We start from the raw sequence: 18,259 nt of genomic DNA on the forward strand, positions 1-18,259 counted from the left end.
CATTATTGTTTTTTTGAGGGAGTGCTTTTATAAATTTGTTTGAAATCTGATCATGACCTGGTGCTTTACTGTTATTGATGTACTTGATGATTTGGTATATTTCATTCGGCGTGGTATAGCTTGTGTTGTGATGGGTGGTGGAACGATGAAGTGCATAGCGTACTAGCCTGTAGATTTTTTCAATGAAGCGCAAGTCCGCATGAGTGTAGTTTGGTTGAAATTGCAGCTCCAGGGAGTCTGCAAAAGCTTCTGCTTTTTCATCATCTCGGTAGACTATACCTCTTTCTCTATGCATTGGTTTTATGTTGGGGTGATCGCTGCGAAGGGCTTTAGTCATTTTCCAAAATGAGTTATCTTCGGCTTTTAAGGAGCTTAGTTTTCTCTCCCATTGCTGATTCTTATGGTCTTTTATTGCATATCGGACTAGATTTGTTGCTCTGTTAAGCTCTTGCTTATCCTGAGGTGATAGTGCTGTATGGTACCGACGCCGAATTCTGTTTTTGCTGCAGATATGTTTTAGAATCTCTTCTAGGAGCAGGTTAGTTTGGGCTGGAACAGTAACTGTGGAGGCTGTTGCAAGGCCAATTTGGATTGTGCTTTCCAGTTTGTTGATCGCTATGTCTACTTCTTTGGGTGAGGAGATAGATGGGACGGGGCCTGTGATGTTCTTGAGAGATGAGTTGAGCTTCTTGAGATTTGTGTAGGATTGCTCAGGGATGGTTTCTGCTTCTCCACCTAGGCTAAGCAGAACTGGATTGTGGTCGGAGCTAAGATCATTAATAACCTGTAACTGGAATTGGTTTGGAGTGTTCCTGAAAATGGCTATATCCAGCACGTCAGGTTTGGCCAGTGGTCCGTAGTGTGTTGGTTCAACAGGACCTGCAATGGTGATGTTTCTTGTCATAGCGAATTTGTGTAGGCTCTTCCCATTGTGATTGGTGTTTCTACTGTTCCATGCAGGGTGTTTTGCATTTAGATCTCCCCCCACTATTGTTGCTTCGTTTGTGTCAAGGAGCTGGGAGAGGTCTGAGGCTAGGAGTGGTTTGCCTGGAGGGTTCTAGACTGAATATAGTTTTAGACTACCTGTGTTGTTTGTATGTATTTCAATTCCAGTTTCTTCCAGGTTTGTAGTTGTTGATTTCTTGATCTCATTGTATCTTATGCTTTTTTAACAAATATAGCAGTTCTGCCCCCTCTGGCGTTGAGTCTGTCTGTTCTGAGTAGTGTGTAGTACCTTATTTTGGGGTTGTCGCAAGGCCGAAGATGCGTCTCGTTGACTAAAAGGATGTCTATCTTATATCTTTCAGCAAATTCTTTTAGTTCTAGGAGGTTGTTGTTTAGCCCGTTAGCATTCCAATAAGCAATCTGTAATGAGTTAGTTAAGGTGACCCTGTTATCCATTAATCATGGAGAAGATTACTTGTGTATTTTTGAGGAATTTTTTGGTGTCAGCCTGATTGGGATTTGTTTTGCTAAAGGCTGTTCACATCTCTCCTAGAGTAGCAGCTAGTAGGATTGCTGCGGAGGTTTGGTTTTAAGATGCCGGTTTGCTATTAGTAGAGACCGCAGATGCATATGATTTCTCCGGAGTAACGACCCGCGTTTTGATTTCTGGTGTAATTCGCTTCTGATTGGGCAAAAGTAGTGCCTTTCTAGCCTTCTGCAGGTTGGATGGGTGAAGTGAACATCCCTTGTAGTTTGCTGGGTGTGGGCCACCACAGTTCGTACACTTAGCAGGCGTGGTTCGTGGTTTGATGTAAGTGTGTGAGGGATAGTTGTCACCGCACTTGACACACTTGCAATCTGCTTACATAGTTTTTGTGCATGCCCATACTTTTGGCAGCGATGGCATTGACCAGCTGAAGCCTTTCTTCTGAGAGATTCGGTCTTGATGACTAAGCTGCAAACTATTTTAAAGTCATAAATTTCTCTATGGTCTTTACTGATCTCGACCAAGACCAGAGACATAGAGGGTGCTTGTCTGCTCAGTACATGCGCGATATCTTAATCCGCTGTAGGCCTTGTGATCTGAGGTCAGTGGCTATTTCTTCAGCTAGTATGGTCTCAGCCAGACCTCTGATTACCACCTTTAAATTTTTTTCACTTTTAAGCTGAAATATCTGATATGGGACTTTCAGTTCATCCACAAGTCTGGAGAGCTGGTGGTAGTCTGAAGTTCCTTCAGGTTGAATCCGGATTTCTTCATCTGTACTCTTGGCTGATATAAATTTGATGTTTGCATTCTTCATCATCGCTGTAATTAAAGATCATTTTTCTTTTGTTCTTAAAATTACTGGTGGAATCCTCTCTTTGGGTTGTGCCCTGGAGTTGGGCATCAGTTCAATCGGTCGGGCATCAGGCCAAGGATTGATGTATTATTTTTTCAGGATCTGCTTGTGGTGAACCCTTTTTACGCTTCTTTCTGCTGACAACCTGATAGTCTGTAGAGTTATCTGCATCCACTAGGGGCTGGTCGTTAGCCAGTGACATAATCTCTCTGGTGTTATCTTGAGAAGTGCTTGGGAGAGGGTCAGGGGTTTGACAGTCCTCTGTTTCAACCTCTTCTATTTGGTGGATTGCCACCTTTCCTGGCCATTTCCTTTGTAGTAGGCCTCCTACATGTTTGAAGATTGCCAATAGTTGCTTAAAATCGACCTCATTGTATGGAGAGTCCATAGTTTGGCCTGAGAGAAAATAGCGGTTTCTCCGGTTTCCTGAGTAATCCTTGACTGAGAGTCTACTAGCTAATCACCGTAGATCCTCTCCCGTAGACAGCTTAGAGTAAGCGTCTACCAGCAAAAAGTTAGTTTGTTATAGGTGACTCCTAAAAACAAGGAAAAAGGAGTTTCAGGAACTTACTTGGACCCAGTGCAAAGACCTACCGCCCTAAAATACCATTCGTCCACCACTGGTCCTCATTGCGGGTGGGGCTTGCCGGCCATTATACCTCTGCATATTTCATACAGAGGGGGAATAGTAGGTCTCGAACTGTGTTAGTTCCAGTGCAATGTGAGCTTCCCGAAAAACCTTATATCAAATTCAACTAGGCAGAGTCTAAAGGAATACGTCCGATCACAATGACAGCAAAAACAAAACTTTCCTTGCGACTTCATTCTTTTTAATTGCTCTTATAGTAGATTCGCCTAAATTAAAATGTTTACCAATCACCGTAGATCCTCTCCTTTTGCTAAGCGATCTAAAATTGCAATTTTCATTTCCAAAGAAATTGTTTTTTCTTTGGTGCTTTTTTTTTCTAAATTTAATTAATTATTAATTAATAATAAAAAATCAGCTAAATTAACAATTAATTATTAATGAATAGATTTCAAAATAACCAAGATGTTCCATGAAAATTCAGGATTTGTAAAGTGTTTCTGTCGTAGGAAAAGTTTGGGAAACGCTAGATTACCCTATTATCGGAATGGATTCTCCTTCTGTTGATATGCGCAGAAGTGTCGAAAGGCTCGTATCTGTAGGCGTGCACAGATACGAAGTTAGGCGTGCACGCATAATTTCAAATGCGCATAAAAAGATACCCCAGTGTATATAGTTCAGAGTTACGCAAATTATATAATATTATATGTAGTTTACTATTTTTTTTTTTTTTTCAAAGTTTGAGAAAGAGTGATTATACAACAGTATTTACACATGTGCAATTAAAATATTATATTTCCTATTTCTCACAAACATACAATGTAAAACATTATTTACATATTTTTTTAATAAGAGGAATAATTTATTACATTATTTTTTTCATGTTACATAGTAATATTATATTAACGATATTATTACATGATAATCAGGATCTTCTTTATTGTTTTGTAATTTACTGACTGTTTTGTTATATTTCTGCCTTTGATTATAAGGATTACGTGTAGATGGGTGAGGCAAGTTAATCTCACCTACTTCGAAGCTTGGGTTAGTTTTTATGAAGAGAGTGGGATTAGCCTTCACTATTTATGTTGTTGTTACTGTTTATGCATGGGCTGTAGGCATTGGATACTGCTGATTTGTGAAGTGTATATTAGTGTTAATGGTGTATTAACTTTGTTGGTATATTTTCCATAGTTCGTTTTTTAATGTTCTGTAGTTATCTATGTGTTTTAAATTTCTTGGTAGGTTGTGGAGTTGCGTTGGTATCTGATGTGATCTCACAGAAGAACCGCATGAATTCTTGAAGGGTGTAGGAATGTAGAGGGTTGTTGTTGGTCGTGTTATACGATATGTGTCTCTATTGTTTCGATAGGTGATGTTGAAGTAATTCCTTGTTAATGTCATGGTGTTTCAGGTTTTTAATGCTCAGGATTCTATGTGTCGCCATGTGCTGGTCACTGTTGACACAATTTTCCTGTGTAATGTTTCTAATTTTGTTAGGTGGCTGTTTGATATGTTTGCATAGACTGTTATACCGTATCTGAGTAGGGATTTGCAGATACCGTGATATAGGAAGTTTTTTTTTTAATCTTAAATGGAATAATGTCTTTTACGTGGAAGAGTTTTGCTGCGATGATTCGGAGTTTGGTATGTAGGTATTCTATATGTGTTGTCCATTTAAGGTGGCAATCTATATAGACACCAAGGTATTTTGCATGTGTTACAGGTTTGATTTCGGGACATTTGCAGGTATTTTTGTTGTTAATGCAGCGGCATGTGTGACAGTGTATCGACAGTGGTGCATTAACAACAAAAATACCTGCAAATGTCCGAAAATCAAACCAAACCTGTAACACATGCAAAATACCTTGGTCTCTATATAGATTGCCACCTTAAATGGACAAAACATATAGAATACCTACATACCAAACTCCGGATCATCGCAGCAAAACTCTTCCAAGTAAAAGACATTATTCCATCCAACATTAAAAAAAAAAAAACACTCCTATATCACAATATCTGCGAATCCCTACTCAGATACGGTATAACAGTCTATGCAAACACATCAAGCAGCCACCTAACAAAATTAGAAACATTACACAGGAAAATTAGTGTCAACAGTGACCAGCACATGGCGACACATAGAATCCTGAGCATTAAAAACCTGAAACACTACAGGTTTCAGATTTTATGTAATATACAACTCAAGAATCATGCACCCTGCATGATTCTTGGGTTGTGTATTACATAATAATAATACTTAATCAGCTTGTTTGGTTTGTAAGAATAACTGAATGTAGAACATATTATAATTGAAGTATGTTGAATGTAGAATGCTGTGGGAATTACTCTCCCCACCCGAAATCCTCTAGTTTTTTTTTTGTTTGTTTGTTTGTATTTGTTTTTGTTTTTTTCATTTCATTTTTAGTAAGAAACAACAGCAGACTTCAATCATAATTTGCTTGGTGTTTTTATATTTCTCTCACGAAATGAACTGTTTTTAAATACTGGGAGGATTTGGATTATGCATGCAGATTTCTTTTTGAATTAATAGTCTTAAAATGAATAACGTTTTAGATTAGCTTTCGCAATTGAATAAAAATTTCAGTAATATTCATGATTATCCTGCAGGTGAGGAGAAAAAAAGAAAGAGGAAACAGGTTTTAATGATGCTAAATAAGTTTTTACTGAAATGCAATAAATTTGCAACCAACCAATTTTCATCTCTAGTTCTCTACATTAGTTAATCATATTTGTCGAAATTCACTACTGACTTCTTTGTGTTGCAAGGACAAAGTACTAATAACTCTTAGCTCTTAGTATCATCTTTATTATTAACTGGACATTTCATTAGAACGATTATATACAGGTATATTGTGAATTTGAAGTAGAAAGGAGAGAGAGCTAGATCAGGATTACTGATATGGATTTAAAAAAAAAAAAAAGATTGAAAAGAAAATATACATATTTACAGCTGTTGTAGTAAAAGATTATTAGAAAGAAACAAGAATAAAATGAAGACATAACTAACGAATTATACGAGCATATGTCCCAGTAGAAGTTGAAGTAAGTGAAGAATTTTATAAGTCATTACAGGACATATTAGACAAAATAAACCCAAATGATTTTATACTAATAGCAGGTAGCAAATGCAAGAAAAGGTAATGAATCAGTACTATCTGCATGGAGTAATTGTGAAGATAATTGTCTTAATGAAAATGGGAAAAGATTAACAGAATTTACTTCTTACAGTAACTTTAGAATAATTAATATATATATATATATATATATATATATATTTTTTTTTTTTAATTTAATTTAATTTTATTTTATTATTATTATTTTTTTCCAGACACGATCATAAATTTACCTAGTCAGTTAGAGATCAAAAATGAATAAATGACTACTTCACTGCCAATAATAAACTAACAAAATTAATAAATGATAGGAGTTTACAATGCTGGGTAATACCAAACTGGATAAAGGAAAGAAAATCAAATGACAATGAACATGTATATAAATAAATATCTTACTACAAACAGAAAAAAAAAATGCATACTAAGAAAACAAATAAATATACTTAAAACAGAATGAAAAAATCTGATGTTGATTATACATAAAGCAGCAGAAAAAAGTCTAGGAAGAATTGGGAAAGCAAACAAGGACTCAAAATATGGAATGATGAAATCCAGAACATAATTGAAGATAAATAGTGCACACATTAACTGGCTTACCTCAAGAAAACTGTTAAACAAAATAGAACATAAGAGGGGGAGGGGAAGTAGCAAACAAAAAAAAAAAGAGACAGGAAAACTTCATAAGAAGAGTTAGGATAATTGTATCAGTAAATTAGAAAAAGAAATATATATATACCCACAACCAAAAATCTATAAAGTAACAATGTTCTACCAGAAAGAAACATTAGATATTAGAGAGATAAATGACTAACAGGATGAATTGTTATTATCAATTCTGAAAAGAAAATAAATAGTTTGAATTAAAATTTAAAAGATTTTTAGAAGATGTAACATACCAATGAAATGTTGGGCTGAGACTGAAACAGGCCACCTGACCTGGAATCATGATAGAGAACAAAGAGGAGCTGGACCTTTTCGCCTGTCATTGCTTATTGTTGAATAACTACAATAATCATTATTCACACAATCGGTATTATGATTCTTATTAAAACTTATTTGTTGACAAGAATTTTTACCCTCCTATGGCAACACACACTTTTTTCTAGTCTGCAAGCAAAAAATCCTTGTCCTTATATAACCGGCTAACCATGCTTTCATCTTCCAAGGATTTGTTCTCCTCCAGCCATGTGTTGAAAAACTATTGAATATTTTTTCACTTGGTTATATTATAAATTAAATATTCCACAAAATTATATTATTATTATTCATGACACCTCCAAGGAGTCTGAAACTCATCACGGGAGGACACCCATTGTACAACTCTCCATCTCCACCACTACACCGAACTTCTTCTACCAATCATCTACATCGGCGGCATCTGCTGCCCACCACAACCACCACAGCTAGTATTTTTTGTCTGTAAATTGCTTCTGAGGGGCCAATTTGTCTGTGCGCGAGATGAAAAACCTGAGTTTCTGGGAGAAAAACTTTTTTAGAGTACTAGAGAAAGGCGAAGGTGTAATGAAATAATAATAATTATATTCTTGGTTTCTTATACTTTTGGATAAAGGATGAAACCAAAAATATAATTTTGAGTTATATCCAAGTGAATAAACATTCATTATCTATCTCTAATCAAGAGTATTTTAGTAATAAGTTGGGACACCTTTTGACTACTTGTATATGGGAAATATATGACTTCTGCATTACTTCAACCATGGTACCCAGAGAGTTGGGTCTGGGTCTGGCTTTCACTGATGACATGTATTAATACCCATCATTGGGTTTGTTTTGTTCCTGGGGAGTAGAGAGAAGCTATACCTGGTGGCAGGGTTTTGCCTGTCACTGGGTGGAACCACAGCTGAGTCTCTGTTCTGGAGTGATTTAGGTCAAGAGTAATGAGCATAGTAGTGATCTTTTAGGATCACCCAGTGAAATTTAGAGTAATTTTGTAGATCACTCAGAGTTTTTGGAGAGGTATCCCAAAACTTAAACAGACTTCAATAAAGGTTGAAACTAGTCTGTGTAGTGGACTTTCCCATAATGCATAGCATTATACAACTGTAAGGATATGTACTTAGTATTATGGGATACTAAGGCAATCGATGCAAGGTCATTAGCCTCTATATACAAGTAGCTGAGTTGTGAGGTTACACCATGTGCAAACTTTGTTTGCTTACACTTGGATAAAGGATGAAACCAAGAATTAATTTCTTGGCATCTTTAATTTATCGTATAACCAAGTGAAAAATCTTTCAACATTTATCTGTAATTGGGAGGGTTATTAGTTACAGTACTTGATGTCTTGAAGTGATTTGAATAAGCTGGAAAGGTAGTCACCTGAATGAGGATGTCAGTTTAATACAGCTAAATGTTAGGTTTTGAGATCCACAGATGAGATGTTTCGTTCGTAATCACTTCGTGGAGTTATATTGAAAGAATAGGAGGAAAACAATGGACCTTGGGGTGATTGTAGATAGAAATTCAAGTTTCAGAGGACATATTGCAATGGTTATGAAGACATCTCAGAGAATCACTGCAATATTGAGGAGGACCATGAGAGATAAAAGGATGGTAGTAGTAGTCCCATTGTATATAGCCTTGATCAGACCACATCTGGATTTCTGTGCTTGGATCTGGTCATTTGAAGGAGATGAATTAACCTTGGAGAGGGTGTGGAGATGGATAGCAAAAATGTTGACTATGAGGATAAACTGAGGATATGCACAGTTTGGTTGATAGAAGACAAAGGGGGAAGAGATATGATTGAGGCATTTAAGCTTTTTTGGGTTATTATTGGATTAACATTGAGGCAAGGTCAAAGGGCCATTCCTAGAAGTAGGAAGTAAAAGAGTAAGTTTTTTTTTTTTTTGCATGGATAGTGGTAGGAACATTGGATTGCCTGAGAGGTGGCGAGAGTGCAAACAGTAGACGACTTTAAGGAGTGGTATGATAGACTTTGTGTTGGCTAGTGTTGATCTCCCACGATGAGTCTTGCAACTCCAATTGTGTTTAAGAAATAATCTCGACAACAATCGTATATAGTAAGTACATGAGAAGTTGAATTGGAGATACCTGCCTTGTTGGCAAAATGGTGCTGTCATCGCCCCTGCAAATGGAATAGTGCCACATGCTGCATGACGAGGATGTCGTCAGATCTTGTATTGGCCATATGAGTAATAGTCGAGCACAGAATGGGGAAGACTCGAGATCTCGGCGAATTCAATTACGTCCAGATAGTCGGAGCAGACATATGGGGCACTCCATCTCTGAAGTCGTGCAGGCACTGGGCTTTTTATAGTCATGAGTACATGAAATCAGGTAAAACCACAGCCACCAGGGAAAACTGCCGTGGTGCACAACGTGTTGATGACAGGGGACAGCGTTGGCTAGCTCAGATGGTAACAGCGGATAGATGAGCCCCAGTGCCACATATCACTTGGCAATTCAATGCTGGACAGCAATCACGTGTGAGCAGCCACACCATTCAGACCCATCTGCTCGCTATGGGGTACAGAGGCCACCACCTGACTAGGGTACCTCTGCTCACCGCACGTCACAAAGCACAATGATTAGCATGGGTGCAGGAACACCACCATTGGACCGTCGACACATGGAAAAAGGTCACCTGGACTGATGAGTCGAGGTACACATGTATGTTTTTCTCAATGTTATAAAACAATGATATGATGATATTTTTTCCTTCATAAATTATAAGATAAGAGGAACAGAGAGATAATTTTTAATAAATTTTGTTTTATAGTGATATTTTAGTATTAATGCTACATTGTTACTGTATTACACTGTAATCCAATAACACAATAATATAATATAACCATATTATTGGTTATATTATATTACCAGTAATATAATTGAAGATACCAACAAAGTTTGTTTGCTTACCAAGTGTAAGCAAACAAAGTTTGTGCCTGAAATATAAACAGGACTGGGGCAATTCGTATATATTATAATGTGACACCTCCATGGAATCCAAAGACTCATCAAGGGAGAGTGTGCCAACAGCATCGAATGATAGTTCCCTTTCAACTACTAACCGTGTTCAAACTTACTTAACTTTTTGCAAGCCATTAGTATCAGGGGCTCTACCAATCGACCAAACTTTGCTGGCAAGATAGAAGCTAATGACACTTCACATCACTTGCCTTAGTATCCCAATGCAAAGCACATATCCTTATTGGTATGTATAATGCTATGCATTGGGATACTAAGCCAAGTGAGGTGGAGCCATTAGTTTCTATATACAAGTTGTCCCAGTTCTGATTATATTTCAGGCACAAACTTTGTTTGCTTACAGTTGGATAAAGGATTAAACCAAGTATATAATTTCTTAGTATCTTTAATTTATAGTATAACCAAGTGGAAAAACTATGTTAACTAAAAATAATATTAAATATCATTTTTAGTGAATATATTCTATCAGATATTGTGTAAACATTGACCTGATTTTTTTCTTCTCTTGCTTGCAGGATAATTGATCCCACTGTGTATAGAGAGAGAGACAGACCTGGCTATTTGGCTGTTTATCATCCTTTTTTTTTTACTGAACATTGTAATTGATCCTCATTTTAGAAAGTGAAGAACCATTTATCTGATAAATGGAGAACATGTGAAATGCTCAGGAATTTGAAAATAATGACGTCATGAAAGAAAATTACTCTACTTTCCACTTATGAGAATTTTTTTATCTGGTAAATCATTTAATAGTTTAAAACAAGCAATTTCAAAATTTTAATGCTTATAGCAAGATTTAGCCTAAATCTTATAGCAAGATTTAGGCTAAAGAAAACCTGTAATTTTTACCTCTGAAACTTTGAGTGAATCATTTTCAAAACAAGAACAATGTATGATTCCTCCAATACCATATTCAACCCCAGTGATCTTATAAAGCAGGAAACCGATCAGACAAATGAGAAACTTTTCAGTGGTGAAACATGTCACAAATCATTTTCAAGTAATCAGAATTCACATGCAGAACTTAACACTAAAGAAAAGCCTTTTTCATGTGAGACTTGTGGTAAATCCTTTTCTTGTTCTAAGCATCTTAAAAGACACACAATACTTCACACTAATGAGAAGCCCTTCATGTGTGAAGTTTGTGGGAAATTATTTTCTTACTCTCACAATCTCAAAGATCATTTAAGTGTTCACACAAATGAAAAACCTTTTGTATGTGAAACTTGTGGAAAATCCTTTTCTTGCCCTCAACATCTTAAAAGACACCTAAGAGTTCACACCAATGAGAAACCTCTTATTTGCGAAATTTGTGGCAAGTCATTTTCTTACTCTCACCATCTTACTGATCACATAAGAGTTCACACTAATGAGAAACCATTCACATGTGAAATTTGTGGCAAGTCATTTTCACAAGCTTCCTCTCTTAAAGTACATGCAATGCTTCATACTAGCGAGAAACCCTTTACTTGTGAAACTTGTGGGAAGTCATTTTCATATTCCAAACTCCTTAAAAGACATAAAATACTTCACACTAATGAAAAACCTTTTATATGTGAAACTTGTGGGAAAGCATTTTCTTATTCTCACAATCTTAAAGATCACATAAGAATTCACACTAATGAAAAGCCTTTTGTATGTGAAAATTGTGGGAAATCATTTTCTTATGCTCAGCATCTTAAGAGACATGTAAAAGTTCACATTAATGAAACAAATTTTATTTCCAATGAACAACAACCTTCTAATTTTTCAGTGAACACACAACATCGCAATAATGAAAAACTGTTCACATGTGAAACTTGTGGGAAATCATTTCTTCACTTACATCATCTTAAAGAGCATAAAAGAGTTCATACTAATGAGAAACCCTTCACATGTGAAACTTGTGGGAAATCATTTTTTTACTTGCATCATCTTAAAGAGCATATAAGAGTTCACACTAATGAGAAACACTTTACATGTGAAACTTGTGGGAAATCATTTTTTTACTTGCATCATCTTAAAGAGCATATAAGAATTCACACTAATGAGAAACCCTTTACATGTGAAACTTGTGGTAAAACATTTTCACGTTCTTTTAGCCTTGAAAGACATGCAAGAGTTCACACTAAGGAGAAACCCTTTAAATGTGAAACTTGTGGTAAATCATTTTCTCAAGCTTCCAGTCTTAAAGTGCATATAAGACTTCACACTAATGATAAACCCTTTACATGTGTGTTTTGTGGGAAATCATTTTCAGAAAATTCACATCTAAAAACACACACAAGAATTCATCATACTAATGAGAAACCTTTCAAGTGTGAAACTTGTGAGAAATCATATTCAAGGTCTTTTGATTTGAAAAGACACAAGAGATTGCACAAATGAGACATTTCATTTCTGAAATTTTTGGAACATTTAAACACTGCATTGTTATTTGTATGTTATTCTGATGGAATCCTGTATTATTATTATTATTATTAATGATCAGAATAATATTCTATATTACTCTGGTCACATCATCATTTCCTTAATATCATTTCAAGAAGTGTAATATACAGGAATTGCAATATTATTACATAAAGTTTGCTAATACATTATATGAAACATTTTCCCTGCAAATATGGGAAATTATTTTTGACTATTTGAGATATAAACAACTTTTGAAGTTTTTTAGTAGTAAGACTTATACGTTGGTTAGACATAACTGGTAATTAATTTACGGAATTAACAACGCATAAGAAGTATATCACCCCACCACCCCCTCTCACAACAATATGGGGTGATAAAAACACTATATAACAGGGCAAAATTAATCTGCTCAGATGACAAGGCCCTGACTATTGAACTAAACCACATCCTCAACACTTTCTTAGCCAATGGCTATAACCCCAAAAAAATCCAAAAAATACTAAAACCTATAAACCACAACCTCCCTCCCCCCCTCCACAATAAAGACTACACCAAGTCTATCACTATCCCCTACATCCAGGGCACCTCTGAAAAAATAACTATCCTCAAAAAATATGACCTTACTTCCTGTTACAGACCATATAAAAAGTTGGCATCCCTTATCTGCTCTACCAAAGACCAACCACTTCCCCTAGACCTACCTGGTGTATACCAGGTCCCTTGCAGCTGCAAATTGTCCTACTATGGCCAAACAGGCAGAACAACAAATATCAGGATTTCAGAACACCAAGACTACATCCGGTTTTACCAGTACAGCCGCTCTGGGTTGGCAGACCATGCCTTAGATACCCACCATAAAATTCGTTGGAAGAAAACAAAAATAATCCATCGCAGCAAGTTTAAATACGAAAGATTATTCAAAGAATCTTCAGCAGCTCTAAAAAACGTTCCTAACCTCAACAAATTTGGGTGCATGAAACTGCCCCAAATTTGGGAGACTTTCATTATGAGAACTTCAGCCCAACTGCCAAGACTACCAAATTAGCCCACAAGAGGGCACCATTAGGACTTTAGAAACAAAATTAGTTTCTTACTTTCTTCCTCATTTGCTTTGTTAGTTCCTTAGTGCACATACCATATCTTTATGTTCCTGAAGATGGCAATGTGACATTGCCGAAATATAGAAGTGATTCATTAAAGTTATCTTTAATTAATATACTTCATATGCGTTGTTAATTCCATAAATTAATTACCAGTTGAAGTTTTTTACTTTCAAATGTTAGAAATTTGTTCACCGTAAAGTTTTGTTTAAAATCTCAAGAATTTGCACAAAATGAGAAATATTTGTTATTGTAATCTCCTGATCTATTGACTTATTATTTAAGGTCCACCTCAGTTTTTAATACATTTGTCATACTGTGTCTTAAAGTTTTTTATGCCTGCTCCCTAATGAAGTCTTCTATCTGCATATCATTCTCTCTACATCAAAAATTCATTCCACATTCCTTGCTTTACCACACTAACTTATAAAGCTTTCAACTCTACCTTCTATGAATGATGCCTTCAGTGTTAATGTGTTAAAATTCCCTCATAACTTAAGTATCTCTCATATCAGTTGCCTTCACCCTATTCACTTTGCTTGGTAATTTCTATTCCCTCTAATCTCTCCTCATAACCAGCATTTCACTGGTGATGATATTGCTTCAGTAATTCATATCTGCACCCACTTTAGAGGTTACTATCAGAGAAACTGTATGATCATACGTATACTATAGTCCTGGTGTGATAAGATACAGTAGAACAACTGTTTCCCTTAAAAACGTATAGTCAATTATATACCTATTTTAGGAAATCTAAATAAAAACATGCATAATTTCGGTAAAGTGAAAATATGTATCCTATAATTCTTGAACAATTACTATAAATGAAGAAACCTTATACGTCTCAATAATATTGTGCTCTTGATTGCCAACCTGTGTAAAACTTTCATTATATTCGTAATCTCCATCTCATATTGCACACTCAAGATTTCACCTGAAATGACTGATAAATGTTTGCAGCAGTTATTTGTTTGAGAAGTTTATTAACATCACACTGTTTTAATGGCAAATGGGAAATGAATTGTGTTTAAATTATTTTAAAACAAGTGATTTGTTTGTAAATATGTGTACATTTATTTCAGTTTTATGCATCTAAAAGCATAGTTGTTTAGAATTAACTTCATCTCTGTTTTCCAAAATATGTTATTGCTGTCAAATATTTTTGAATATCTGGAAAGGACAACTTCAAGTTTTGAGAATACAAAAATCATGAATAAAAGTTATTTGACTTCTTAATAATATATTGTCATAATGAATTGTATTCAGTATGCCCATTCATAATGATGCTTACTGTAAAATATCACCATTTGTTGGAATATTTGTATGACATCTATATATATATATATATATATATATATATAAGTTCCCTAATACAGGAGCTAACTGCATCAATTGAGTAATGAAGTTCACTGTTCCCTATTATACTTGCAGTTGCCATTATGATAAACAAGAACAAAATAAAAGATGCATCTGCTTAAAGATTAGAGCTAAGGACGAGTTTTTGCTGTCACTGTGATCTGACGTATTCCTTTAGCTGCCTAGTTGATTTTTATATAGGGTTTTTCGGAAAGCTTGCATTGCACTGGAACTAACACAGTTCGTGATCTACTATCTTCCCCTCTGTATGAAATATGCAGAGGTCTAATGGCCAGCAGGCCCCACCCGCAATGAGGACCAGTGGTGGTTGAATGATTTTTTTTAGGGAGGTAGATCGCTGCACTGTGTCCAAGTAAACTCCTGAAACTCCTTTTTCCTCGTTTTTTAGGATAGTCTCCTATAACAGACTAACTTTTTGCTGGTAGACGCTTATTCTAAGCTGCCTACGGGATTTGCTAGTAGACTCTCATTCTACAGGATTACCCGGGAAACTGCTAGTTTCTCTCAAGCCAAACTATGGACTCTCCATACGACGAGCTTGATTTGAAACAGCTTTTGGCTGTCTTTAAGCATATTGGAGGCCTTCTACAAAGGAAATGGCCAGGTAAGGTGGCAATCCACCAAGTAGAAGAGGTGGATACAGAGGACTGTCAATCCCCTGACCCTCTTCCCAGCACTTCTCAAGATAACACCAGAGAGATTATGTCACCGGTTAACGACCAGCCCCTAGTGGACTCAGATAACTCTACAGACTATCAGGTTGTCAGCAGAAAAAAGCGTAAGAAGAGTTCACCAGCAGCAGAGCCGGAAATAGTATATCAAATGGACACATCAGTGCTATCTGCTGCAAGAGCAGAGACAGATATACTAACACAGCCCAAAGAGAGGATACCACCAGTAATCCTGAGATCTAAGGAAAAATGGTCGTCACTTGCACAAATGATGAAGAACAATAACATCAAGTTCTCATCAGCCCAAAACACAAATGATGGAGTCCGTATACAGCCCGAAGGAACAATGGACTACAGCCAGCTCACCAGGCTAATGGATGAAGAAAAATTACCATACCATACTTACCAACTAAAAAGTGAAAAAAACCTTAAGGTAGTGATCAGAGGATTGGTAGAAAACATAAAATCAGAAGAGATAGCTACTGACCTCAGATCACAAGACTTGGAGCCGATCAAGATTTCTCGTATGTGTCGAGCAGACAAGCGTCCCATGCCTCTGGTCTTAGTGGAGATCAGTAAAGATCAGAGAGAAATCTATGATCTCTGAATAGTCTGCAACTTGGTGATCAGGACTGAGCCACTGAGAAGAAAGGCATCGGCTGGTCAATGCCATCGCTGCCAAAAATATGGGCATGCACAAATGCTATGCAGAGCAGACTACAAATGCGTAAAGTGCGGTGGCAACCATCCCTCGCACACTTGCATCAAGCCAAAGACCATACCTGCTAAATGTGCGAACTGCAGTGGCCCACATCCTGCGAATTACAAGGGTTGTTCTCTACATCCATCCAACCTCCAAAAGTTTAGACAGGAGTCAGTCTCATCCATTCAGAAAAGTATCATGAGATCTGCGCCTGAAATCAAAGCGTGGGTAGTTACGCCAGATAAATCTTATGCTTCGGCAGTTTCCTCACGTAACACCGAGGTACTCCCTGCAACTAGCAGTCAAAACTCCTCAGCAATTCATGCTGCCTCACTAGGGGAGATGTTAACGGCCTTTAGCAAAACAAATCCAAGCCGACACCAACAAATTCCTTAGGAATACTCAGGTCATCTTCTCTATGATTAATGACTAATCCGGCCTCAACATCAAATTCTATGCAGATAGTATTCTGGAATGCAAATGGTCTCAACAACAAAATTTTGGAACTACAGGAACTTACAGATCATTTACAAATTGATATTCTCCTCATTAACGAGACTCACCTGCGATAATCCCAAACTCAGAAACTACTCGTTACTTAGAAATGATAGACACAGTGCTAGAGGTGGAGGCACTGCCATCTTTGTCAGAAGAAACATCCGCTATAACGAGATTAAGAAGACTAATACATCTAACCTCGAGGAGACGGGCATAGAAATTCATACCAACAATGCAGGCAGCTTAAAGATTTATTCTGTATACAACCCCCCCCTGGCAAACCACTTCTCCCCTCCGATCTCTCTCAGCTACTAGACACCACTGAAGCAATAATTGTAGCAGGAGATCTCAATTCCAAGCATCCTTTATGGAACAGCAAGAGTTTTAACAACAATGGAATGATCCTCTACAATTTTGCCTTGAAGAGAAATATTGTTATTGCAGGCCCGATCGAGCCAACACATTATGGAGTGATCGGCAGACCTGATGTTTTGGATATTGCTATATTTAACAACATTTCTCATCAATTCCAACTTCAAGTGGTTGACGAACTTAGCTCAGATCACAATCCAGTACTTTTAAGTTTAGGAGGGGAGCCTGAGCTCATTCCCAGCCAATCCCACACTAATTTTGCAAAATTCAAGGCTAAAATGAACACTATCATAGACTCAGTACCTACTATCTCTTCCCGTGAAGAAATTGAAGTGGCAGTCAGCAATCTTGAATGTAAAATACACTCTGGCTTATCCGCAGCTTGTTCTATTTCCACCCCAGCTCAAGTAAACTTACTTCCTGAAGAAATCCTTGCTCTGATCAGGAACAAAAATAGACTCAGACGCCGCTATCACAACACGCTATCTCCACAAGACCGTCGAGAACTAAATAGAGTGTCCAACCCAGTCCGTTACGCATTGAAAGATCACTGGAACGAGCAATGAGAAAGAAAACTCTGTTCTCTCAATACTGAAGATAATTCTCTGTGGAAGTTGACTAAAGCTCTCCATACGGATCGCTCTAACATTCAGCCCATTCACGGCGAAAGAGGTCTTGTTTACAGAGATAATGAAAAAGCATCAGCTTTCGCTGATGCTCTCCAACTTCAGTGCCATCCTAATTATGCACATGCGGATCTGGTCTTCATAGAGAAAATACACCGTCGAGTACGCACCGCTCTTCGGCAATCTTGTAGCCGTGAAAATATCTGTCCAACCTCACCTAAAGAGGTCTACTCAATCATTAAGAAGCTTAAAAACAAAAAAGCCCCTGGTCCAGATGAAATTACCAACAAAACAATTAAAGCCCTCCCACACAAAGCTGTCATGCATTTAGTAGCCATTATTAATGCAATGCTGAGATTAAATTATTTCCCCTCAAGATGGAAACAAGCTGATACATTCCTTATACTCAAGCCTGGTAAGGCACCTCAAATGCCACAGAACTATAGACCTATCAGTCTTTTATCATGCCTAGGAAAAATCGCAGAAAAAGTCATTCTCAACCGACTTAATGAGGAGGTGAATAAAAATAACATAATTC

At 36.8% G+C, this 18,259-nt stretch overlaps 1 protein-coding gene across 1 annotated transcript; it reads left to right on the forward strand.

The window, feature by feature from the left end:
• The first annotated feature begins 4,077 nt into the window (after positions 1–4,077).
• LOC150099198 (uncharacterized) lies at positions 4,078–14,656 on the forward strand. The gene is made up of 2 exons (XM_090403865.1): positions 4,078–4,246; positions 10,499–14,656. Exon 2 carries the CDS (start codon positions 10,872–10,874, stop codon positions 12,348–12,350), a length of 1,479 nt encoding a protein of 492 aa, XP_090259991.1. The 5' UTR covers positions 4,078–4,246; positions 10,499–10,871; the 3' UTR covers positions 12,351–14,656.
• The last annotated feature ends 3,603 nt before the right edge of the window (positions 14,657–18,259 follow it).

This window comes from Typopeltis vanoorti, chromosome 14 (assembly GCF_054136105.1).
Source record: "Typopeltis vanoorti isolate ZY-2024b chromosome 14, IOZ_Tvanoo_1.0, whole genome shotgun sequence".
NCBI lineage: Eukaryota > Metazoa > Arthropoda > Arachnida > Uropygi > Thelyphonidae > Typopeltis > Typopeltis vanoorti.

Coding starts and splice junctions, on each gene's coding strand:
- LOC150099198 (XM_090403865.1), top strand. CDS start 10,872: ATGTATGATTCCTCCAATACCATATTCAACCCCAGTGATCTTATAAAG.